Source organism: Heptranchias perlo, chromosome 4, assembly GCF_035084215.1.
Source record: "Heptranchias perlo isolate sHepPer1 chromosome 4, sHepPer1.hap1, whole genome shotgun sequence".
Lineage (NCBI taxonomy): Eukaryota > Metazoa > Chordata > Chondrichthyes > Hexanchiformes > Hexanchidae > Heptranchias > Heptranchias perlo.
Window position 1 is genome coordinate 50,382,375 of NC_090328.1, and position 26,413 is coordinate 50,408,787.

General features: G+C 46.0%; 1 protein-coding gene across 1 annotated transcript in view; it reads right to left on the reverse strand.

Moving 5' to 3' along the window:
* LOC137320918 (solute carrier organic anion transporter family member 4C1-like) overlaps positions 1 to 26,413 on the reverse strand; it is a 143,991-nt gene that overhangs the window by 54,116 nt on the left and 63,462 nt on the right. Inside the window, exons 5-6 of the mRNA XM_067982908.1 lie at positions 24,870 to 24,991; positions 2,477 to 2,592 (exon numbers count right to left, since the gene is read on the reverse strand). Of these exons, the coding sequence (XP_067839009.1) occupies positions 2,477 to 2,592; positions 24,870 to 24,991 (238 nt within the window). The remainder of the gene's footprint in view (positions 1 to 2,476; positions 2,593 to 24,869; positions 24,992 to 26,413) is intronic.

A 26,413-nucleotide genomic window follows, 5' to 3' on the forward strand; every position in this document is an offset into this window, starting at 1 on the left:
AAGAATCAACCACATTGCTGTGGGTCTGGAGTCACATATAGGCCAGTCCGGGTAAGGACGACAGGTTTCCTTCCCTAAAGGACATTAATGAACCTTGAAAGGGCTTCACACCAAAAATCCTTCTAACACAACCTAGCTGCATGATGCATGTTCATTTACTCTCCCTGGGTTGCAGGTTCATCACTTGGGAATTGCCATGCTCTTGAAACGTCCAAAAACCCGACACTATTTGTCTCCTTCAGGAACAAGTTGGCTCATAACAAGAAAGGAACAAATGCAGCTTGGAGGAGATTCCAAAGATTCAGGACTCTGACAGCTTTCAAGGAGGCCCGTGCTAAACAAAAGCATAGATGGAGTGGGAGAAGGTGAAGCAGGAAGCCTCCCCAAGGCTGAAGGCTAATCCATACTTGTTATGTGTTCTCCCCCTACTTACTCGCTCTCATGTAGGCATACAATCAAGCACCTCACAGACATCTCATCCGACAATGCAGCACTCACTCAGTACTGCATTGAAGCGCCAGCCTAGATTAAATGCTTAAATTTTCGACGTGGGGTTTGAACTCACAATCTTTTGATTCAGAGGTGAGAGTGTTACCGCTGAGCCAGAGCTGATATATCTGCATAGTCTAGACAGGTGAATTAATCTTCACCTTCGATGGGATCAGATCTGAGGGGAACGTAGAGGGGCCAGTGGATCATGCACCAGTACAATAGAGAGCCAGTTATTGTAATGGGTAATTACTAATGTATCCTGGCACAGTGACTGGCTGCACATTGTTGGAATGGAAGCCCTTTCTGTTCATGTTAGCCATGATGTGGAGATGCCGGTGATGGACTGGGGTTGACAATTGTAAACAATTTTACAACACCAAGTTATAGTCCAACAAATTTATTTTAAATTCCACAAGCTTTCGGAGGCTTCCTCCTTCGTCAGGTGAACGGTTAGCCATGACGTTGTTCCGAGGGCCCCAGATGGCACATGGATGCCATCAATGATACTCCTGTATTTTGTGAAACTGCACTGCCCTGTCATGCTGCTGTCACTTTTCAGTGGGATAAGTATTTGCTCTGCTGCATAATGATGCCTCTGGTTACTATAAAAAAATTGAATGTCATGGCAGATGCTCTCTGCGCAGTCTGAGCTAAACGGGAAGCATAAAAGTTGAGGGTGTTAGTGATCTTGCGTACTATTTGTAATGCTGTCTCTGTGGCGAAAATTTATGTTCTTATCGGGGAGCGGGCAGGAAATTGGACATGAATTTAGATTTGAGGTTAGGATCAGATCAGCCATGATCTTATTAAATGGCGGAGCAGGCTCGAAGGGCCGATTGGCCTACTCCTGCTCCTATTTCTTATGTTCTTATGTTCTTATCTCTTTGCAACATATGACACAGCTCTCTAACTGGCTTCCTGCTAAACGGTAACATGCAAAGCAGTTCTCTGTCATTTCCAGGCAACTTTAACTGGGCCTGTAGATACAGGCTCTAGGAGATGATCGGTCTGCCTCCAGTGTAATCGCAAATCCATGGTATCCCTTTTTTGGTCTTCTTCATCCTCTTCTATCAAATCTAGTAAGGGATGTGCTCTAAATATGATCCTCATAGCTTGCAACGCTCTAAGAAAAAAATGAGGGGGGAAATACAACTTCAAGAAAAATAAAGGCTTTCTGACAGGTGACACTGCTGCTGGCCTGCAATGTCCAATTTAAATGGGCAGCATTAGCACTGTGTTGAATTTCCAGCTGAAGTTCAGAAAACGGAGAGCCCATAATTACTTCTCTTATGCAGAAATAATGAAGCACTTGCACATTTGGTGTGAAAGCTGAGAAGACTGTCAGGATTCGCGGAGCGTGAAATCACAAGGTGTGCTTTGAGATCATTCCAGGGTAAGTTCCTTCAGGTCCCATAATCTCTGTTTTAATGGGAATGCTAAGCCACAGTGTTGTCAGTTTGGCTTCCCTACATTGGGTCACATCCAGTAGAGTGACATTGGGGTTTCTGTGTTCCAAGCCGTATGGAGTGTCCTCTCATCCTTTCTGTGACTGATTCCTCTGGCCCTCGCTCTTTTATTATTTTCTCTTTGTGTTTGGCAGTTTTTTGCAGACCTCTTCCTGGCTACAGCCAATGTCTTTTGTGCCTGGCCTCAGCTCTCTAAATGTTGGCTTGACCTGGCTGTATACTATGTGGGGGTAAAATTCTTTGAGGCAGTAGCTCATCTCTTCTGAAGTCAATGGAGAGTAAAATCAATGGTACTTAAAACGGGTGTCTTCAGTTAAAATCAGGGCTTGGATCTTAAAGGAGTGCAAACTAGAATAGAATTGTTTTACATCTAAAGATGAAAACCGCCCCTGTGGTGTCAAAACAGCTCCCTGTCATGCTTTTGCATATTGCTGTGTGTACAAACTTGATCAACTATCCAGCAAAACATCATACCAGGTAACATCTCTTAAAAATAATAATTTGTGCAGGAATCTTACCAGCAGTACTGCAAAGAAATCCTTAAAACTCTCTCCAAAATGATTGTGTGTGTAAATTTCTGTATTCCCATGGGTGTGTGCCTGAGAAACCTTTTGAAGGCGGATTTTTGCTGTACCTGCGAAAAAAAAATATTTGTACAACATGAAAATAAGGATGGATGAAGAAGTATTGTTTCTTTCGTCAAGCTTAGTGCTAGTGAGGCTGTATAGTGCTTGTCCCTCCATTATTTTCAAAAAGCCATCAATCTAATCAGTATATAGAGTAACAGCCATGTAGTCTGAAAGGGAAACTAATGATTTATTCAAATACGATGGGGGTTAAATTGGTTAACCCCCGAAAGCGGGCACTGGGATCACGGTGCGCAATTAACCCGCGTCCGTTGGTTGCGATGCAGGCAGCACAAAACATTCGTGCTACCTGATGATTTCAATGATTGCTGCGTGCAGCCAGCGCTACCTGCACTGTTGATTGGCTGCACACATCAGCAGGAGTGGCTAACACTACTTAAAGGCAGCCTGCACCTAGAGTCATAGAGTCATAGAGTTATACAGCGCGGATAGAGGCCCTTCGGCCCATCGTGTCCGCGCCGGCCATCAAGCCCAGTCTAATCTAATCCCATATTCCAGCATTTGCTCCGTAGCCTTATATGCTATGGCATTTCAAGTGCTCATCCAAATGCTTCTTGAATGTTGTGAGGGTTCCTGCCTCCACAACCCTCTCAGGCAGTGAGTTCCAGACTCCAACCACCCTCTGGGTGAAAAAGTTCTTTCTCAAATCCCCTCTAAACCTCCCACCTTTTACCTTGAATCTATGCCCCCTTGTTATAGAACCCTCAACGAAGGGAAAAAGCTCCTTAGTATCCATCCTATCTGTGCCCCTCATAATTTTGTACACCTCAATCATGTCCCCCCTCAGCCTCCTCTGCTCCAAGGAAAACAAACCCAATCTTCCCAGTCTCTCTTCATAGCTGAAGCGCTCCAGCCCTGGTAACATCCTGGTGAATCTCCTCTGCACCCTCTCCAAAGCGATCACATCCTTCCTGTAGTGCGGCGACCAGAACTGCACACAGTACTCCAGCTGTGGCCTAACCAGTGTTTTATACAGCTCCATCATAACCTCCTTGCTCTTATATTCTATGCCTCGGCTAATAAAGGCAAGTATCCCATATGCCTTCTTTACCACCTTATCTACCTGTTCCGCCGCCTTCAGGGATCTGTGAACTTGCACACCAAGATCCCTCTGACCCTCTGTCTTGCCTAGGGTCTTCCCATTCATTGTGTATTCCCTTGCCTTGTTAGTCCCTCCAAAGTGCATCACCTCGCACTTTTCCGGGTAAAATTCCATTTGCCACTGTTCCGCCCATCTGACCAACCCATCTATATCGTCCTGCAGACTGAGGCTATCCTCCTCGCTATTTACCACCCTACCAATTTTTGTATCATCAGCGAACTTACTGATCATACCTTTTACATTCATATCCAAGTCGTTAATGTAGACCACAAACAGCAAGGGCCCCAGCACAGATCCCTGTGGTACCCCACTGGCCACAGGCTTCCAGTCACAAAAACAACCTTCGACCATCACCCTCTGCCTTCTGCCACTAAGCCAGTTTTGTATCCAAAGTGCCAAGGCACCCTTAAAGGGGAGATGCACTTTGGCTGCAGGAAGTGCTGCAAGTGCTTTGGGAAGTGACTTTGTGGTGGAATATACTGAAGAATGGCTGGGCCTGTGAGAGAGTGTGCACCAAGGTTCTTGGACGACGCACTAGAGGCCATGGTGGAAAAGGTGGACAGACGGAGGGTCATCCTGTATCCACAGGGAAGCTGGAGACCCTCCAGACACATGCTGAAGAGGCAGTGGGGGGCTGTGGTGGATGAGGTAAATGCCAGGAACGTTGTGCCACGCACATGGATGCAGTGCAGGAAGAAGTTCAATGATTTAACACGAGTGGTCAAGGTGAGTGAGTTCAAGTTTCAAGTGGCATAGCCTAACAACTGTACCACGAGCCTCATCTACTGCTGCACGCACTACACCCCCCTTCACCCACCTACAACAAACTCTTTCAATCACTACTCAACCCCCCAAATCACATGCTGCATCTCACCCTCACACATTACCACTCTGGCAAGCCACACACCTACAACTCACAGGTCACACACACTGGCAGCGATTCAACCATGACAGCCACATCACCCAAACATCTTGCAGGACACTTACTGACACACTTCCCTCTTTCTTGCAGGAGAAGGTGGCGCACAACAGCAGGCAGCAGGAAAGACCAGACAGAGGACAGGCAAACCAACACAACCTCACCCCCATGGAGGAGACAGTGCTGTCCATCATTGGTGGAGCGTCGCTGAGGCCCTGGCCACTGGCAGTGCTGGAGATATTGATGATGAGGGTCTCTGCATACCTAATCCTCCTTCTCGCTTCCCACATCTTCCTCATTCCACAATCTTTTCTGACGCACGTGCTGCAGATGGTGTCAGCACACATATCTTACTTTCTCCTCTCCGTGCACCACCAACAAAAACACCAACAACAACTTGCATTGATTGGGAGCCTTTAACACAGTAAAACATCCCAAGGCGCTTCACAGGAGTGTTATCAAATAAAAATTTGACACCGAGCCACATAAGAAGGTATTAGGACAGGTGACTAAAAGCTTGGTCAAAGAGGTAGGTTTTAAGGAGCGTCTTAAAGGAGGAGAGAGAGGTAGAGAGGCAGAAAGGTTCAGGGAGGAATTTTCAGGGCTTAGGGCCTAGGCAGCTGAACGCACAGCCACCAGTGGTGGAGTGATTAAAATTGGGAATGCACAAGAAGCAAGAATTGGAGGAGCGCAGCGATGTCCCTTTGTCATTTCAAATACCCAAGACCTGGAACCTGCACAGTCAGAGGAGGCAGAGGCAGACGACAGTGATGATGAAGAGACACACCGTCATTCCATCTTACACTCACAGCCTCCAGCTCAGATACTGACACTGCGCGTAGTTTAGAGGCTAGAATAGAGGAGGGATCTGCACGTGGTGAGAAACCGGGCACAAGTGCGTAGGAGCTGGGGCGGGGGGAACGGATACCGCAGGTGCCAGCTTGCTGGAGGGCGAGGTCTCACACTAGTTCTGGAGCAAAGGAGTCAGATGATGACTTTGATGGGCCAGGCTACAGAAGAAGGCTGATGGGTGTACACAGCCAAATGGTTGGTGCACTGGAAAGCCTGCCAGAAAGCATGCGCACAATGTCAAGGGGCATGGAGGAGTCCAATTAGGGGTTACGGGGAGCGGGCAGGAAATTGGACATGATTTTAGATTTGAGGTTAGGACCAGATCAGCCATGATCTTATTGAATGGCGGAGCAGGCTCGAGGGGCCGATTGGCCTACTCCTGCTCCTATTTCTTATGTTCTTATGTTCTTAACTTGGCACAGGGCTTTGCACAGAGCTTGGAGCCCATCTTTTCCCACATGGAACAGGTGGTCACCTCCATCAGCACACCTGTAGAACCCACCATGATTCAGCGTCTGATGAGCAAAGTCACAGATTCCATTGCAGCACAAACATCTGTCTGACTGCTGCGTTTGGAAGCTCAGACTGCTTCAATCTTGGCTCTGGGTACCACTGTGGAACAGGGCTTCCAGGGCGTCACTGCAGTCCAGCAATCTGTTCTCCAGCAGATCACCAGGATTGCTGAGGCGCCGCCCCGGGAGAGTGGCAGTGGCTCCACGGGAGATGAACCTGCTGTCCTTTCTCAGGATGACAGCATTGCTGCTCCCACCCATGCCACTCCGCCAGTGCTCTTGCTGTTGCCTGTCAACCAGCCAGGCCAGACTGCTGCAGCCCAGGCTGAGATGGTGCAGTTTGAAGTCATGCCCTCCCGGCCCTGGGCTGCTCAAGATCGTCCTTCAACGCCATCTGCACTTTCTTCAATTGAAGGAGAGCAACCTTCCATCATCCATGCTCCAGCCACTGGGGATGCACCTCGTAGGAGCACTAGGAAAGGTAAAGGCACACGTACAATAGGCACTAAGGTAATGCACAAGGGCGAATAGTATCAGTATATTTGAATCATTTGGTGTGTAAATCTATAAATGTGGTTATCAATTTGTATTTGGTGTCAGTTTTCGCTTCCGCAATGAGCTGAGGGAGGAAGCAATGTTTAATCATAAAGAGGGCGATTTGATGTTCATGTGGGAGAGGAAAGAACATAAGAACATAAGAAATAGGAGCAGGAGTTGGCCAATCGGCCCCTCGAGCCTGCTCCGCCATTCAATAAGATCATGGCTGATCTGATCCTAACCTCAAATCTAAATTCATGTCCAATTTCCTGCCCGCTCCCCGTAACCCCTAATTCCCTTTACTTCTGGGAAACTGTCTATTTCTGTTTTAAATTTATTTAATGATGTAGCTTCCACAGCTTCCTGGGGCAGCAAATTCCACAGACCTACCACCCTCTGAGTGAAGAAGTTTCTCCTCATCTCAGTTTTGAAAGAGTAGCCCCTTATTCTAAGATTATTCCCCCTCGTTCTAGTTTCACCCATCCTTGGGAACATCCTTACCGCATCCACCCGATCAAGCCCCTTCACAATCTTATATGTTTCAATAAGATCGCCTCTCATTCTTCTGAACTCCAATGAGTAGAGTCCCAATCTACTCAACCTCTCCTCATATGTCCACCCCCTCATCCCCGGGATTAACCGAGTGAACCTTCTTTGTACTGCCTCGAGAGTAGTATGTCTTTTCTTTAAGTATGGAGACCAAAACTGTATGCAGTATTCCAGGTGCGGTCTCACCAATACCTTATATAACTGCAGCAATACCTCCCTGTTTTTATATTCTATCCCCCTAGAAATAAAAGCCAACATTCCGTTGGCCTTCTTGATCACCTGCTGCACCTGCAAAATAACTTTTTGATTTTCTTGCACTGGGACCCCCAGATCCCTTTGTACTGCAGTACTTTCCAGTTGCTCGCCATTAAGATAATAACTTGCTCTCCGATTTTTCCTGCCAAAGTGCATAACCTCACATTTTCCAATATTGTATTGCATCTGCCAAAGCTCTGCCTGTCTATATCCCCTTGTAGGTTTTTTATGTCTTCCTCACTCTCTACTTTCCCTCCCATCTTTGTATCATCTGCAAACTTTGATATGTTACACTCGGTCTCCTCCTCCAAATCGTTAATATAGATTGTAAAGAGTTGGGGACCCAGCACCGAACCCTGCGGAACACCACTGGCTACAAGTTGCCAGTCCGAGAATGTACCATTTATCCCAACTCTCTGCTTCCTGTTAGATAACCAATCCTCCACCCATGCCAGAATATTACCCCCAGTCCAGTGATTCTTTATCTTGAGCAATAATCTTTTATGTGGCACCTTGTCGAATGCCTTCTGGAAGTCCAAATACACTACGTCCACTGGTTCCCCTTTATCCACCCTGTACGTTATATCCTCAAAGAACTCAAGCAAATTTGTCAGACATGACTTCCCCTTCGTAAAGCCATGCTGACTTTGTCTTATTAAATTATGTTTATCCAAATGTTCCACTACTGTCTCCTTAATAATAGACTCCAAAATTTTACCCACCACAGATGTTAGGCTAACTGGTCTATAATTTCCAGCCTTCTGCCTACTACCCTTTTTAAATAAGGGTGTTACATTAGCAGTTTTCCAATCTGCTGGGACCTTTGCCAAGTCCAGAGAATTTTGGAAAATTATTACCAAAGCATCCACAATCCCCACTGCCACTTCCCTCAAGACCCTAGGATGTAAGCCATCAGGTCCAGGGGATTTATCCGCCTTGAGTCCCATTAATTTACTGAGTACCAATTCCTTAGTGATTTTAATCGTATTTAGCTCCTCCCCCCCTAGAGACCCCTGTTTGTCCAGTGTTGGGATATTCTTAGTGTCCTCTACCGTAAAGACTGAAACAAAATATTTGTTCAGCATTTTTGCCATCTCCATGTTTCCCACCATTAATTTCCCGGTCTCATCCTCTAAAGGACCTACGTTTGCCTTAGCCACCCTTTTTCTTTTTATATAACTATAGAAACTCTTGCTATCTGTTTTTATATTTTTTGCTAATTTATTTTCATAATCTATCTTCCCTTTCTTAATCAATCCTTTAGTTACTTTTTGCTGTCTTTTGAAGACTTCCCAATCTTCTATCCTCCCACTAAGTTTGGCTACCATATATGTCCTTGTTTTTAGTCAGATACTATCCTTAATTTCTTTACTTAGCCACGGATGGCTGTCATTTCTTTTACACCCTTTTTTCCTCAGTGGAATATATATTTTTTGAAAGTTGTAAAATAACTCCTTAAATGAACACCACTGTTCATGTACCGTCTTACCCTTTAAACTATTTTCCCAGTCCACTTTAATCAATTCCGCTCTCATACCATCATAGTCTCCTTTATTCAAGCTCAGTACGCTTGTTTGAGAACCAACCTTCTCACCCTCTAATTGGATATGGAATGTAACCATGTTATGGTCACTCATTCCAAGGGGATCCTTAACTAGGACATTATTAATTAATCCTGGCTCATTACACAGGACCAGGTCCAAGGTTGCTTGCCCCCTTGTTGGTTCAGTTACATACTGCTCAAGAAATCCATCCCTAATACACTCAATAAACTCTTCCTCAAGGCTACCCTGCCCAATTTGATTTGCCCAGTTAATATGATAGTTAAAATCCCCCATAATTATAGCTGTTCCCTTAATACATGCCCCGACTATTTCCTGATTAATACTTCTTCCAGCAGAGTTGCAACTATTAGGAGACCTATGTACTACGCCCACAAGTGTTTTTTGCCCCTTATTATTCCTTATCTCTACCCAAACTGATTCATTATCCTGATCCTTTGTCCCAATATCTTTTCTCTGTATTACAGTGATTCCTTCCCTTATTAACATAGCCACCCCATCTCCCCTTCCTTCCTGCCTGTCCTTCCTGATTGTTAAATACCCTGGCATATTTAATTCCCAGTCGTTGTCACCCTGCAGCCATGTTTCTGTAATGGCCACAAGATCATACCCATACGTAGTTATTTGTGCCGTTAACTCGTCCATTTTGTTACGAATGCTACGTGCATTCAGATAAAGAACTTTCAAATATGTTTTGTGACACTTCGTTCCTGCTTTTTCCTTTTTTAACACTTTACCTTTTACTCCATACCTTCTGTCCCTTCCTGATACGCTTTCCTCTGTGTCCCTGCTCAGGTTCCCAACCCCCTGCCACAGCTTTGATGCTGGGTTAATCGCCTTACGCCTTCTAGTTTTCATTTTATCTGTCGTGCCTAAAGTACCTAAAGTGCCTAAAGTACACTTTCTTTCCGCTGCTCTATGCTTTTCCCTTTCACTTGTTCTTGAACAACTGTTTGTACTATTTGTATTGTAGATTTCCCCTGGGTCTTCCCCTCTCTTGCTGCTCTCAACTTTATTCCCTTCTGACTCCCCGCTCAGGTTCCCATCCCCCTGCCACTCTAGTTTAAACCTTCCCCAACAGCACTAGCAAACACCCCCGCGAGGACATTTGTCCCGGTCCTGCTCGGGTGTAACCCGTCACGCTTGTACAGGTCCCACCTTCCCCAGAACCGGTCCCAATCTCCCAGGAATCTAAATCCCTCCCTCCTACACCATCCCTGCAGCCACGCATTCATCCTGTCTATTCTCCTGTTCCTATACTCACTAGCACGTGGCACCGGTAGTAATCCTGAGATCACTACCTTTGAAGTCCTGCTTTTTAATTTATCTCCTGACTCCTTAAATTCACCTTGCAGGACCTCATCCCTTTTTTTACCTATGTCGTTGGTACCAATATGGACCATGACTACTGGCTGTTCACCCTCCCCCTCCAGAATGCCCTGTAGCCTAGAAAGGTAAGAAGTGTGGGACTGTTGGTGAATGAGGAGGAGTCATTGAGGTTACTGGTGTCGCTCATTAATCATCTGATCACGTAGAGCCCTGGCAGACAGGGCCTGTCTACCTTGTTGCCTCTCTGCCTCTTCCTCCACTTCCTCCTCCTTCACTTCCTCCTCCGTATCTTTCTCCGCCTCCTCCTCCTCCTTCTTCTGGCAGCTTGTCCTGATCTGCGTGGCCTCTCTGCATGCTCCCAGTCATGTTCAATCCCCAGAGGAAGCCCTAGCAGACCACCCATGTCTGGAAGCAACCTTGTTCAGCACACTATTTTAAATACCACTAACAGTACTGCACGACCACCCAGACCATTCTCCATATAATATTGCAACTTTCTCCAAGTATAGGAAACTTCCACAAACATCCACAATTGTACCAGCAGCCAGAATAACTAATCCAGCAACTAACCTGTAACTCCAGCATGATCCCTTTAAAGAGCACTGGTTGGGGTGGCGGTGGGGGGCGGGGGGCGGGGCGGGGGTGTTCTTCGTGCCATTTAAGTCCTGTTCAACTGTGCAAGGTGGTTGGCGTGGGGAGTTCGAAAATGCCGCCAGCTGCTTCAAATCAATGTTGCACACTGATTTACATTATAACCTCCCTACTCTACATGCTTCCAGCGCAACCACCTTTACCAAGATGGCATCCTGCGCACGTCATGCTGGAATGTGTGTGCGGATCTCGGGCGCCATTTTTGGACTTAGGTGTGTGCATAGTGCCTACAACACGGGCGCAACGCAGCCCAATTTAGCCCCCAGCGTATTTACTTAGAGACCATTTAGTGTTCTGAACGTTTGATTGTGGAAACACTGAGATCAGCTGTGCTATCTTTGTAGTAACTATACTGGGCTTGTGGCAGGTGGAGAGAGAACCAAAACAAAGGACTAAACTGCTTGACCTTGTCTTCACCAATTTATCTATCGCAGATTTGTCTGCCCATGACAGCATTGGTAGGAGTAGCCATCGCACAGTCCTTGTGGAAACCATTCCATCTTCACATTGAGGACATCCTCCATCATGTCATGTGGCACTACCATTGTGCTAAGTGGAACAGATTAAGAACTGATCTAGCAACTGATCTCCATGAAGTGCTGTGGGCCAACAGCAGCTGCAGAATTATATACTAGCACAATCTGTAACCTCATGGCCCGGCATATCCCTTACCATCACGCCAAATGACCAACACTGGTTAAAAGAGTGTAGAAGAGCACACCGGGAGCAGTACCAGATATATCTGAAAATGAGCTGCCAACTTGGTGAAGCCACAACACAGGGCGACATGCATGTTAAACAGCGGAAGCAGCACGCTGCAGACAAAGCAAAGCGATTCCACAACCAGCGGATCAGGGAAACTTTAAATTGAGTCAAGATCCTACAAATGGCGTAGGACCTCGATTAGCATATTAAAAGTAGCCTCCCACCTGAAAGGGGTAGGTACTTGGGCCACCAATTTCCATGACGGGTTGAAAATGGTGGCAATGGGAACAGGGTGATAAGTGCTGCACTGTGATTTTCAGCCTAGCAAAGGCCCTGAGAATTACATCCCCCACCACCGCCATGAGTTAGATACCAACCATCCTATAGGACCTTCCCTCAGGAGATTAAACGTTGAGGTAGTGAAGGAAGTGACCTGGCTAAATTACATTTTCTCTTTCCCTGCTTTGTTATGTGAGTGGAAGTGGTGATACCCTTTTTTTCTACAGAATCTTCTACATCACATGCAAATAAGTGTTCAGATACACACAGACTTTGTGTTCAGAACTTGCTTTAGAGGGAGTTAAATTTGAATAAAACTACTTAATACAGTGCCTTTATTTGTGCTAAGGAGAATGGTAATAACACCTGCCATTTGGACTTGCATACTCCTTCCAATTGATTGGTTTCACCTATTCTAAAGAGTTTACTTGGGGAGAAATTGGTCAGGAATCATGCTTCCCACCACTAGGTCATAGAGCCTCCCTCCCCATTGTCGTAAAATTTGCCAACTTTATTCCTGTCATTAAGGAAGGCAGTGACTAAAGGCCAGGCAATTCACCAGAAGATAAGTGGGAAATCAAAGGACAAATCACTACAGCCCACTCTCATTACTGTGCAAGTGATTAAGACATAAGCGACTCCCTGCATGAAAACCACTGGTTTAGTTCCCAGTCACAAAAACCTAATAAATGAAAGAGTTTATACGCCGCATCAACATGAAACATACTTATAAATACCCTTAGCAATACTCAAGAGAGCTATTTACTTTACTTTGGCCTTCCAGAGTCTTAATCTGAATATCAATAATGTTAAATTTAATGTTCTTAGAAATCAGAAGAATAGTCACTTGGTGAGGGACTCTATACCACGTGGAACCTTAACAAATGGAGTTGGAAAACTCAAAAGATTCACATAACTTACAAACAAATAAATATACAAACCCAGCGATTGCACCTGTGAAATTCTGGAATCGCACCCACCAGTTCAAAAATTTGAGGAGTCAGTGGGAGGGCACCTCACTTGCATTGGGCCAGTGGGCAGAAGTCCCAGCAGAAGTTCTGCCAGTTAACCTCCTGTGGGTGGGGGGGGGGGGGGTTTGCTGGGATCCCAGATCCCAGACGAATCCTCTATGGCACCATGTATAACGGTCCAAATTAAGAATATTGAGAAAAACAATAATCTTATGAATCTATGGGGCCCAGACTGCTTGCCTGGTCTGGATCCGCCCCCCCGCCACCGCCCATCTGGAGCATGGTACATCTCATCTCACTGGGCATACTAGTCTCCAGTACTACGCTGGGCCCCTACTGAGCCGGAGAAGGGGACACTTCAGGCGTGGGAGTCCCCACTTCAGGCAGACCAGAAAATCTCAGAAATGACAGAGACTAGGCTTGGATTTTCAGGGCCTTTGTCACTTGAGTCCATCTGTTGCAGTCAGGATGACTTTTATTAGTCTGTGAATAGGTGCCCAGCTCAAGAAAGTGTAACATCCTGACTCCGGAAGAGGAACTTTGATATGGATTGCTCAGCCTTATCATAGCCTTGCATCCTAATGGCCAGTCTAATAACAGAGGACCAGTAGTCAAACCAAACTCTAGAGTCTGACTCCCTCTGCCTTGCTAGCTATATTAAGAAAGGAGTCCTACAACACCAGGTTATAGTCCAACAGTTTTATTTGAAATCGCAAGCTTTCAGAGGCTTCCTCCTTCGTCAGGTGAGTGTAGGGTTCCATAAAGCTATAGCATATATAGTCAGAGAACAATGCCTGGTGATTACAGATAATCTTTCCAACTGCCCGTTATCAAAGCAATCAAAGGAGTTGAATGGTGTTCAGACAGGGAAACATTACATACAAGACTACCGAATACACAAACGGTCACAACACAAAGACAGAGAGAGAGAGAGAGAGATAGAGAGAGTCCCGAAAGGCAGAGAAAGAGATAGAATAACCAGTTGTATTAAAAACAGATAGCTTTTTTTTCGCTGGTGGGGTTACATGTAGCGTGACATGCTACATGTAACCCCACCAGCGAAAAAAAAGTTATCTGTTTTTAATACAACTGGTTATTCTATCTCTTTCTCTGCCTTTCGGGACTCTCTCTATCTCTCTCTCTCTCTCTCTGTCTTTGTGTTGTGACCGTTTGTGTATTCGGTAGTCTTGTATGTAATGTTTCCCTGTCTGAACACCATTCAACTCCTTTGATTGCTTTGATAACGGGCAGTTGGAAAGATTATCTGTAATCACCAGGCATTGTTCTCTGACTGTATATGCTATACCTTTATGGAACCCTACACTCACCTGACAAAGGAGGAAGCCTCCGAAAGCTTGCGATTTCAAATAAAACTGTTGGACTATAACCTGGTGTTGTAAGACTCCTTACATTTGTCCACCCCAGTCCATCACCGGCATCTCCACATCATAGCTATATTAAGCTGTGAGGTTAGCAGTTCCAGCATGGCAAAATAAAATGAAAAATACAAGTTTCTTTTGACTTTTCTCCCTTGTCTCCCAAATACTCTATGCCAACATGCTGCTAACATTCTGTGCAACCCAGCAGTATTAGCTAACCAGTCAGAGCCGTCTAGAAGCTCCAGGGTTTATCCTTAAGAATTTATAATCAGGCGTCTTGTACGGAAAAATACCAGCTACAATTTGGTATACTCATCCCTTTTTTTAAACTTACTGTGAAATAAGTATTTTTCTTAATTCTGTAAATAATTGATGCTCATTAACTGTGCCACAATATCATTAGCACGGTCTGCCAAGCGTAGGAATGAATGCAAGGTTGAGTGCAGTGTTGTAAATCAGTTTTTTGCAGACTGTGCCAGTTTGGTTGCAGCCACAATGCTAAACGTTTACTAATGGATTGAAAACACAATTAGGCAGTTAAAGTACAATTTTGTTCCAAAATTAAGGTTTGCATGTTGGATTTTTACTAGTAGCAAAAAAAGAAAAAACAATTTTAATCCAGCATTTTATGGTGCATTCATTATGAGAAAAAATTCAGATGGTTGAACTGGTCACATACCAGCATGTTCACAATGGGAAGAGACCCTTCACCTGCTCCGTGTTGGGGAAGCAATTCACTCAGTCATCCAGCCTGCTGAAACACCAGCGAATTCACACTGGAGAAAGGCTGTTCACCTATATTCTGCTGCTACTGTTGCTGTTAATCACATTAAGGACTGATACATGTTAATTATGGCAGTTGGGGTTTGTTTAAGCTGATGTTAAGCCCTATAACTGAAATGGATTTTAATATGCTATATATGTGCCAAATAAATCAGCTTGTTTTAAACACAACAGCCTGCAAATTATGGATGAATGGAGAATAGCTATGGATGAAGCTGAAAGACGTCGTAGACTCGACGCTCAACTTTTGTCTGACCAATGCAGAGCAGCAATCATCAAGGCCAATAGAACGTTGAACTATGTAGCCAAACAGTAGAACACAAGTCGGTGATAGCCATAATGAAACTGTACAGTGCTCTGGTCAGACTGCACCTTGTGTGTTGTGTCCAACTCTGGTCACTGAGGCACAAGGGAGACGTGCCATAGAAGCATTGCAAACTAAAATTTAAAAATGAATACTCACCTTAAAGAAGCTACATTCACAGGCCAAGCTAATCACAATTTCTGCACCCATCTCAAATGGGCAAGCAGTGTTACAAATGAGAAAGTGGCGATAAAGAAGCAAGATCCAATGAGAGACAAACTTAAATGAAATTAGCATGTATAATGAGTCTTATACCAACACCATCAGCAAAGCCTCAAAAAAATTTAGGAATAATCGTATTAAGCAATTTAAGATGTTAAAGGGAATAGATAAACTGATCACAGAGAGATATTCATTATTAAAGGAGAATCTAGGACATGGGTTCAAGCTTAGACAATGAAAGGTAAATACACAGTTAAGATATAGGGGGTTGAATTGGGCTGCTTAGCACCCGCCTAAGGTTTCAAAATGGGGTCCAAGATGCCCCCGCATACTTCAGACGGGAAGCGTGCAGGAAGTCAACTTGATAAAGGGGTTTGCGCGCGCACCTAACGACTGGCAGCAGCATGCAGATCATGACACGAATCAATGCTGATTTGAAGAAGACACCGCTGCCATTTTAGAACTCCACACTCCAGCCAACACCCTGTCTTAACCTTGCACAGCTAAACACGACGTTAAACGGCATGAAAGACCCTCCATGAAGGACCCCACCTCCCACACAGGTTAGTTGCTGGATTATTTCTTCTGGCTGCTGGTCCAATTGTACCCGTTTTTGGAGGTTTCCTCTACTTGGCTAAAGTTTCAATACCTGTGGTCTGGCTGGTTTTGCAGTCCTTTTAGTGGCATTTAAAAATATTGTGCTGAAAAAAGTTGCTTCCAAACATGGGTGGCCTGCTAGGGCTTCCTCTGGGAATTGAACATGACTAGGAGAATGAAGAGAGGCTACGCAGAGCAGGACAAGCCGCTAGAAAGAGGAGGAGGAGGAGGAGGTGGAGCAGGGCACTCAGCATGAGGTCATATCTGAGGGAGGGGGTCTTCAGGGAGCAATTCTCTTACCTCAATTTCAGCGACGACCAGTGCATGAAATATCTTCGGTTTACAAAAGAGGTAGTGAGTGAAATCTGTCAACTGTTGTAGCCACAACTGCAGCCTCAGAGCAGGGAAAGAACAGCATTGCCTGTGGCTATCAAGGTGGCTCTTAATTTTGATGCCTCTGGCTCCTTTCAGGCTGCTGCTGGAGACATAAGCAACATCTCGCAGTTTGCAGTGCGCTGCTGTATAAGAGAGGTCACTGAGGCTCTCTATACAATGAGAAACACATACATCTCATTCCCTCAGAGACAAGCAGGAAGAGCAAGCAAGAGGTTTTGCATGGATTGCAGACGTCCCCATGATGCGGGTTGCCATTGACTGCTCACACACTGCCTTGCGTGACCACAAGCAGCGAATCATGCAGGTGAATGCCCGCTATCCTGGCAGCAGTCATAATTCGTTCATTCTGCAGCAGTCCTCTGTTCCACCTGTGTTTGAACCAGCACGGCTGGTCAAAGACTGGCTATTGGGTGACAAGGGTTATCCCCTCATGATATGGCTTATGACTCCGGTCAGAAACGCACGCACATGTACACAGAAGGCCTACAACGAGAACCATACTGCCACACAGAACATCAACGAGCACACCATCGGTGTCCTCAAGCAACGCTTCCACTGCCTGGACCGCTCTGGAGGAGCCCCGCAGCACTCAGCTAAGTGGATATCGAGATTTGTGGTAGTATGCTGCATGCTGCACAACCTGGCCATTATAAGGGAACAGCTCTTGCAACCACATATCAGTCGAGAAGCTGAGGAGCAGGAGCAAGAGGTGGAGCAGGAGGAGGAAGTGGAGGAAGAGGAGGAAGTGCAAGAGAAAGAGGAAGAGGAAAAGAGGCGACAACGTAGACAGGCCCTTTCTGTCCAGGCTCTACGTGATCAAATAATTCACGAGCGATATCAGTAACCTCAACTACACCACCCCATTCACCAACAGCCCCACACTCCTTACCTTTCCTCTCTCACTGACCATCACTTTCTGACAACACTTATCGGTTCCTCCCTCAGTTCACCGCGGAAATAAAGGCCTCCACCAAATTCAAATTCAAATCCAAATTTATCAATTCAATCATTAAAAAATGCATACAAAACGAAACTAATCACCCTTGTGCATTCTCTTAGTGCCCGTCTTTCATCTGCCTTTACCTTTCCTATTGCTCCTACAAGGTGCTTTCCCAATGGCTAAAGCATGGGAGATGGAAGGCTGCTGACCTTCAATTGAGGACCATGCAGATGGCCTTGGAGGACGATCTCGAGCAGCTCTGGGCTGGGAGAGTCTGGCATCAGACTGCACCATCTCACCCTGGGCTGCAGCAGACTGGGCTGGCTGGCTGACAGGCAAAAGCAAGGGCACTGGCAGTATGGCAGGGGTGGGAGCAGGAATGGTGTCATCCTGAGAGAGGACAGCAGATTCCTCTTCCATGGAGCCACTGCCACTCTCTCGGGCGGTGCCTCCGCAATCCTGGTGATTTGTTGGAAAACAGATTGCTGGACTGCTGTGATGCCCTGGAAGCCCCATTCAACAATGGTACCCGAGCCATGATAGCAGCAGTCTGAGATTCCAACGCAGCAATCAGACCTTTGATGAGACCTGATTGTACTGCAATGGAAGCTGTGACATTGGTCATCAGACACTGCACCATGGTGCATTCCACAGGTGTGCTGATGGAGGTGACCACCTGTTCCATGTGGAAAAGATGGGCTCCAAGCTCTGCGCAAAGCCTTGTGCTAAGTTGGAGCTGTACTCCTCTATGATCCTTGACATTGTGCACAGTCTTTCTGGCAGGCTTTCCAGTGCACCAAGATTTGATTGTATACGCCCATCAGCCTTCTTCTGCAGCCTGGGCTGTCAAAGTCCTTATCTGACTCCTCTGCACAGAACTAGTGTGCGACCTCGCCCTCTGACGAGCTGGCACCTGCTGTATCCTTTCTCCCCGCCCTGGTTCCTGCGTACATGTGCCCGGGGTCTCACCATGTGCAGATCCCTCCTCTATCCTATCCTCTAAAGTATGCGCAGTGTCAGTATCTGAGCTGGTGACTGCGAGTGTAAGATCGAGTTACGGTATCTCTTCATCATCACTGTTTTCTTCTGTTCCTCCTCTGACTGGGAATGCCCCAGTTCTTGGGTATCTAAAATGAAAGAGGGACAAGGTTTGGGTTGTGGTGATGGGAGAGGAGAAAGTAAGAAGTGCGTGCTTACTCCATCTGCAGCTTGTGAGTCAGAAGAGATTGTGGGATGAGGGAGAAGTGGGAAGAGAGAAGGAGGATTAGGTATGCAGAGACCCCGATCATCAATCTCTCCAGCACCGCCAGTAGCCACGGCCTCAGTGATGCCCCTTCCCATCATGGTCATGGGGTGTAAAACGTGTAGGCGCGCACGTCCTCCTCCAGTACTTTCTTGCTGCCTCCTGTTATGCGTCACCTTCTCCTGCAAGAAAGAGGGAAATGTGTCAGTGAGTGTCCTGCAAGATGTTTGAATGATGTGGCTGTCATGTTTGAATAGCTGCCAGTATGTGTGAGCTTTGATTTGTGGGTGTGAGGCTTACAACAGTGCTAAGTGTGTGAGGGTGAGGTAAAGCATATGAATTGAAGGGTTGAGTACTGATTGATAGAGATTGTCGGAAGGTGGGTGATGGGGGTGTAGTGATTTGAACAGTGGATTAGGCAAATGGTGCGGTTGGTAGGATATGTCATTAGAAGATTGAACTCACTCACCTTGATAACTCGTGTCAGATCATTAAACTTCTTGCTACACCGCATCCATGTTCTTGGAGCGAAACTCCCGGCATTGACTGTTAATTGTATCCATATGATTTATATCAATTAGTGTTAATTGTATTCAGTGGTGCATATCAACTGGGGACACTCTTGTATCTATTTATATGAGAGCTTTTCTAGGGTGTGGAGTGGTTAATGTGGATCTCTGTGAATATAGGCTTGGAAGCAACTGAAGACCAGGCTCCAGTATTCTATCCTTCACCACCGGGCTATCCAATTTATTATATTGACCTCTGCTACTACTTCCTCCCACTGCATCCTGAGCATATGTCTCGAGGGCCTCCTGCCCCACTGTGTATATAAGATTTCCCTCCTTCTCTCCACCTCTTGCACCAAGGGCTCCAGTGCATTATCAGAAAACCTTGGTGCACACTCTCTCGCATGTTCAGCCATTGCTCAACATATCACAGCACAGTTTTGGTTTCCAAATGACTCCCACCACTTCTTGCAGACATAATACACCTCCCCTTTAAGAGGTGCAGGCTGGCTTTAAGTAGCGCCAGCCACTCGCGATATCGGGCCCCCTGCTGATGTATGCAGCCAATGAACAGTGCAGGTAGTGCTGGGTGCACGCAGCAATCATGTAAAACAGCAGGCAGCACCAATTTAACGTGCTGCCTGCAACTCAATGAACGGTTGCCGGCTAACCGCGTGCCTCGATCCCCACGCCCGTTTACGGGGGTTATCCAATTTAACCCCCATAATCTCATCACCTGGGATGCAGTTGAAGCAGCTGATATGATAAGTTTCAAGAGGGTGATGGATAAATATTTGGCAGACAGAGCTGTTGGAGGACATGAGAGATAAAGTGAGGTAGGAAATCTGTGACCCTTGGGACTGGCCCAATGGATACAAATGATCTTTTCCAGTCTTATGCAGTCCTATGTTCCTAAGAAACATCAAGATGTAGCAGCCTGATGAGATATGCCTATTACATGTCACTTTGTTCAGTTCCTTCTGAGCCAAAGTGACATGTAACAGGTCACAATCATGTTAAATATCTACTGGCAATTTTAAGCCTGATCATAAAGCACATTGGGCCAGGTTTTGCTGTGCGTGGTGAACGACCGCCACCCGCTGTTTGTTAGATTTGCACTTGGCCATAGTCATAGAGGCAGGTTCCTCTAAATTAGAGATCCAAAAAGCACAGCGCCCTATATAGGGTGTCTGGGAGCTGTGTGAACAGGACAAGCAGCTGTTTATCTCCTTATTGAAGCATTGTTAATAACATCGTCATCAAACCAGCGGACAAAGGAGGAGCCATCGTCATACAGAACAGAACGGACTATTGCAAAGAAGCATACCGACAACTGGACAACCAGGAACACTACAGACGGTTACCCACAGATCCGACCAAAGAACACACCCACCAGCTCAACAAACTGATCAAGACCTTCGATCCAGACCTTCAAAGCATCCTACGCACTCTCATCCCACGTACTCCCCGCGTGGGAGACTTCTACTGCCTCCAAAGATACACAAAGCCAACACACCCGGACGTCCTATCGTATCAGGCAACGGAACCCTGTGTGAGAACCTCTCTGGATACATCGAGGGCATCCTGAAACCCATCGTACAGGGAACTCCCAGCTTCTGTCGCGACACTACAGACTTCCTACAAAAACTCAGCACCCACGGACCAGTTGAACCAGGAACACTTCTCACCACGATGGACGTTTCGGCACTCGACACCAGTATCCCCCACGATGACGGCATCGCTGCGACAGCATCAATACTCAACACCAACAACAGCCAATCTCCAGATGCCATCCTACAACTCATCCACTTCATCCTGGATCACAATGTCTTCACCTTCGATAACCAGTTCTTTACCCAAACACACGGAACAGCCATGGGGACCAAATTCGCACCCTAATATGCCAACATTTTCATGCACAAGTTCGAGCACGACTTCTTCACTGCACAGGACCTCCAACCAACACTATACACCAGATACATCGACGACATTTTCTTTCTATGGACCCACGGCGAGGAATCACTAAAGAGACTACACGATAACATCAACAAGTTCCATCCCACCATCAAGCTCACCATGGACTACTCCTCAGAATCAGTTTCTTTCTTGGACACACGAATCTCCATCAAAGACGGGCACCTCAGCACCTCACTCTACCACAAGCCCACGGACAACCTCACGATGCTCCACTTTTCCAGCTCCCGCCCTAACCACGTCAAAGAGGCCATCCCCTATGGACAGGCCCTGCGAATACACAGGGTCTGCTCAGACGAGGAGGAACGCGATGGACACCTACAGACGCTGAAAGACGCCCAAGTAAGAACGGGATATGATGCTCGACTCATCGATCGACAGTTCCGACGGGCTACAGCGAAAAATCGCATAGACCTCCTCAGGAGACCAACACGGGACGCAACTAACAGAGTACCCTTTGTCGTCCAGTACTTCCCCGGAGCGGAGAAACTACGCCATGTTCTCCGCAGCCTTCAACATGTCATCAAATTCGACGAACACCTCGCTATGGCCATCCCCACACCTCCACTACTCGCCTTTAAACAGCCACCCAACCTCAAACAGACCATCGTTCGCAGCAAATTACCCAGCTTTCAGGAGAACAGCGTCCACGACACCACACAACCCTGCCACGGTAACCTCTGCAAGACATGCCAGATCATCGACACAGATACCACCATCACACGAGAGGACACCACCCACCAGGTACATGGTTCATACTCCTGTGACTCGGCCAACGTTGTCTACCTCATACGTTGCAGGAAAGGATGCCCCAGAGCATGGTACATTGGCGAGACCATGCAGACACTGCGACAACGGATGAACGGACACCGCGCAACAATCGCCAAACAGGAGGGTTCCCTCCCAGTCGGGGAACACTTCAGCAGTCAGGGACATTCAGCCACCGACCTTCGGGTAAGCATACTCCAAGGCGGCCTTCGAGACACACGACAACGCAAAATCGTCGAGCAGAAATTGATAGCCAAGTTCCGCACCCATGAGGACGGCCTCAACCGGGATCTTGGGTTCATGTCACGCTACACGTTACCCCACCAGCGAACAAATGTTATCTGTTTTTAATACAACGGGTCATTTGCTGTCTTTTCGATGTTTCTGCCTCTTTTTTTTTGGTGGTTTGTATATTCGGGGGATCTGGAGGTAACACCTGTCTGTCTGCACACTGATTGCCTTGGCAACGGGCAGTTGAAAACACTGTCTGTAATCACCAAGCATTGTTCTGTGATTTTCAATGCGAAGGGTTCGAGGATTTCACTTCCACATTCACCTGACGAAGGAGGAAGCCTCCGAAAGCTTGTGAATTTCAAATAAAATTGCTGGACTATAACTTGGTGTTGTAAAATTGTTTACCATTGTTAATAACAGTGCAGAGTCAGAACCAGGAAGTGTAAGTTAGAATAATGAATTCAATGTCAGATCAGGTACAGAAAGCAAAATAAAGAGAGGGTAAGAAAGATTGAATTAAGAGACAGAGATAAAAGAGACAGAAAGAAAAAGTAAAAAAAATTAAATATTTTCTTTAAATGTCCAACAACAATTAAAATCTGAAGTTAGTTTTCAGTGCCAGAAAGGTTGTTTGGCAGTAATTAAGACTTACCATGCCGTTAAAAGGGTGCTTAGACTTAACTTTTTTTGGCGAGTTTGGTCCATTTCTATCAGGTAATTACAGGAACTTCACACCGTTCAATACATTTGAACGGGGAGCCAGCCGGCGAGATGCTGTTTTTGCTCAGCTTTTAGAGAAGCATCACATCTGGTACAGAAACTTCCGGATTTCCGCATTTAATTGTGCATGTGCGGTCGCCGGAAGTTACTGTCTGATTTGCAAATAACGGTGAGCGCTGTTAGCCCCTAGTATTTTTACAGCAAAATCCAGCCCATAATACGTAGAGCATTTTATTTAGTTAATAAAATTTTCAAACATAAAAAAACCCACCAAAAATACTTCCCAGAAATTAATTTTAACCCTACAATTGCAAATAGTTTACCAGTTTGCATTCCGCCAGGAACGCTCGGCTCCAGACCTCATTACAGCCTTGGTCCAAACATGGACAAAAGAGCTGAATTCCAGAGGTGAGGTGAGAGTGAATGCCCTTGATATCAAGGCAGCATTTGACCGAGTGTGGCACCAAGGAGCCCTAGTAAAATTGAAGTCAATGGGCATCAGGAGGGAAACTCTTCAGTGGCTGGAGTCATAACTAGCACAAAGGAAGATGATAGTGGTTGTTGGAGGCCAATCGCCTCAGCGCCAGGACATTGCTGTAGGAGTTCCTCAGGGCAGTGTCCTAGGCCCAACCATCTTCAGCTGCTTCATCAATGACCTTCCCTCCATCATAAGGTCAGAAGTGGGGATGTTCGCTGATTATTGCACAGTGTTCAGTTCCATTCACAACCCCTCAGATAATGAAGCAGTCCGTGCCCTCATGCAGCAAGACCTGGACATCCAGGCTTGTGCTGATAAGTGGCAAGTAACATTCGCGCCAGACAAGTGCCAGGCAATTACCATCTCCAACAAGAGAGAGTGTAACCACCTCCCCTTGACATTCACTGCAATACCATCGCCGAATCCCCCACCATCAACATCCTGGGGGTCACCATTGACCAGAAACTTAACTGGACCAGCCATATAAATACTGTGGCTACGAGAGCAGGTCAGAGGCTGGGTATTCTGCGGCGAGTGACTCACCTCCTGACTTCTCAAAGTATTTCCACCATCTACAAGGCACAAGTCAGGAGTGTGATGGAATACTCTCCACTTGCCTGGATGAGTGGAACTCCAATAACGCTCAAGGAGCTCGACACCATCCAGGATAAAGCAGCCCGCTTGATTGGCACCCCATCGGTGCACCGTGGCTGCAGTGTGCACCATCCACAGGATGCACTGCAGCAATTCGCCAAGGCTTCTTCGACAGCATCTCCCAAACCCGCAACCTCTACCACCTAGAAGGAGAAGGGCAGCAGGAACATGGGAACAACACCACCTGCACGTTCTCCTCCAAGTCACACGCCATCCCGACTTGGAAATATATCGTTGTTTCTTCATCGTCGCTGGGTCAAAATCCTGGAACTCCCTTCCTAACAGCACTACCTTCATCACACGGACTGCAGCGGTTCAAGAAGGCGGCTGATCACCACCTTCTCAAGGGCAATTAGGGATGCGCAATAAATGCTGGTCTCGCCAGCAACGCCCACATCCCATGAACGAATAAAAAAAAAAATTTAAAACTCCATTATTTCGGTTTTCATATTCCCAGACATTTGAATTGGATGAAGTACATCTAATTTTATAAATCTGAACATGTACACACACAAATATAAGGGAATAATATAGTTTTAAACTCAAAATTTCTAGTTTCAGATCATTTTGATCACTTTTTCCAAAAATGTTCTTTCATTCTATTTCAAAGTCCTTATATTATGGCTAAGGTACCTCATATTATGGCTTTAGATACCTCAAATTATGGCTCTAGGTACCTCATATTGTGGTTCTAGGTACCTCATATTATGGCTATAGGTACCTCATATTATGGTTATAGATATTAGGTGGGACAGTACTTTACAATTGGTTTCAAACTGTGTTCATCTCGAAATCAACAAGACTTTTTAATGTATGAATCCAATTAGTGGTGAGATTTACCTGGTAGCTGTTTCGGGAAGCAAGACAGAGGTAGAACCAGACACCAGGCCAGTATCCAGCACAAAAGAAACCCAATCCACCAAGCACCAAGCCATCGAGGGTCATCTGGTGTCAAAGCAATTCTAAAAAGTAAATATAATCTCTTAACATCAGAACTTCTTTGCAATATATCCTTATATCCTGGAGCAAAACAAAACCAAAATTGTCTCATTTTCAATATTAGCCAATTTTAAACAATTTCTGGTTACATTAGCTTTCTCTTGTCCTGCTGAGGGATCTTAGTGTTTTACTTAATGACGGTGGTCAATACTTCAGCGGTGTGCGCTGGCATTACTGTCAATGTTAGGTATAATTTGGAGCATAGATTGCTAGTCATCTTTAGAAAAACAAAGGTTAACATCATCAAAAGAACATCAAAATATTGATTGAAATACAATCTATTGTCCTTTTGTAGAATCATATAATGCAGTTTCAGAGAGGAGTGGTCCAACGTCTGCGAGGGATTGAAGATGTGATCAGAAAGGCAGAGGTGAGAACCAAGAGTTCAATTTCTTTTGTACGCTGGAGATTCCCAAATAGCATTCTTAATCCCTGTCCCATCCAGGTCAGAAGTCAGTAAGTAGCACTCCATCTTTAGTGGACAACAAAATAGACAGCTATTTCTGAGCTTTAATAAGTAAAACTCTGACTATTTACATATATACATATGCATTGCTTCTCCTGATCTCAACGGCCTTTACCTCTGATGATGCAATTCGTTGAATTCAGCCATTCTCTCTATTATCTGCACAACCAAGGGGAATAGTCCACATGAAAAGATGAGAGCAATCTAACTTTGTTACCAACATGTAAGGTTAAGATTCAGGATTTAGAGTTTTTCAACAAAGGATTTTAAGAAGAAACCTGTTTTGAAAGTATGGTGCTAAATCAGGACTTTATTATAACAATTAATTATTTTAGGAATGTATTATTAATTGTTTTAAAAACAGAAAATGCTGGAAACACTCAGGTAGCATCTGTGGAGAGTGAAACAGAGTAAATGGCCCTGATATATCCAGGGAGGTGGGGAGGGGGTGGGGGAACGCGGGGGAAACCCAGCGAGACCAGTGACGCGGAGGTCCTGCCGAATTTAATGGCAGGACCTCTTTATAATCGTTTTCTTCCGTTTCCCAACCGGCAGCCAGTCAAATTGACAGGATGGATGACTGCCAGGCAGGAAAATCAATGGCAGGAGGCCGCAGCCGGTGACCCGTGGGGGTGGTCCCCGGCAATTGCGATCACAGGGCCGGCTGCAGATCAGGGGCTGGCCCAGCTGCGATCTCAGAGCAACCTACAGATCGGCAATTGTGTGGGGGTGGGGGAGGTTGCTCGCTATCGCGAGAGGGGAGCAGGCTGCAGATCGGGGCTGGAGGCGGCGGGGGGGTTGGAGATCGCATCAGGGGATAGAGAGGGGCCGTGATGGGCAGAAAGGAGGCCAAAGGCACTCCTGCTCCTCCTAGCCCACAAGGAGTTCTATAAAAAGCACATACCTTCTGGAGCCAGCA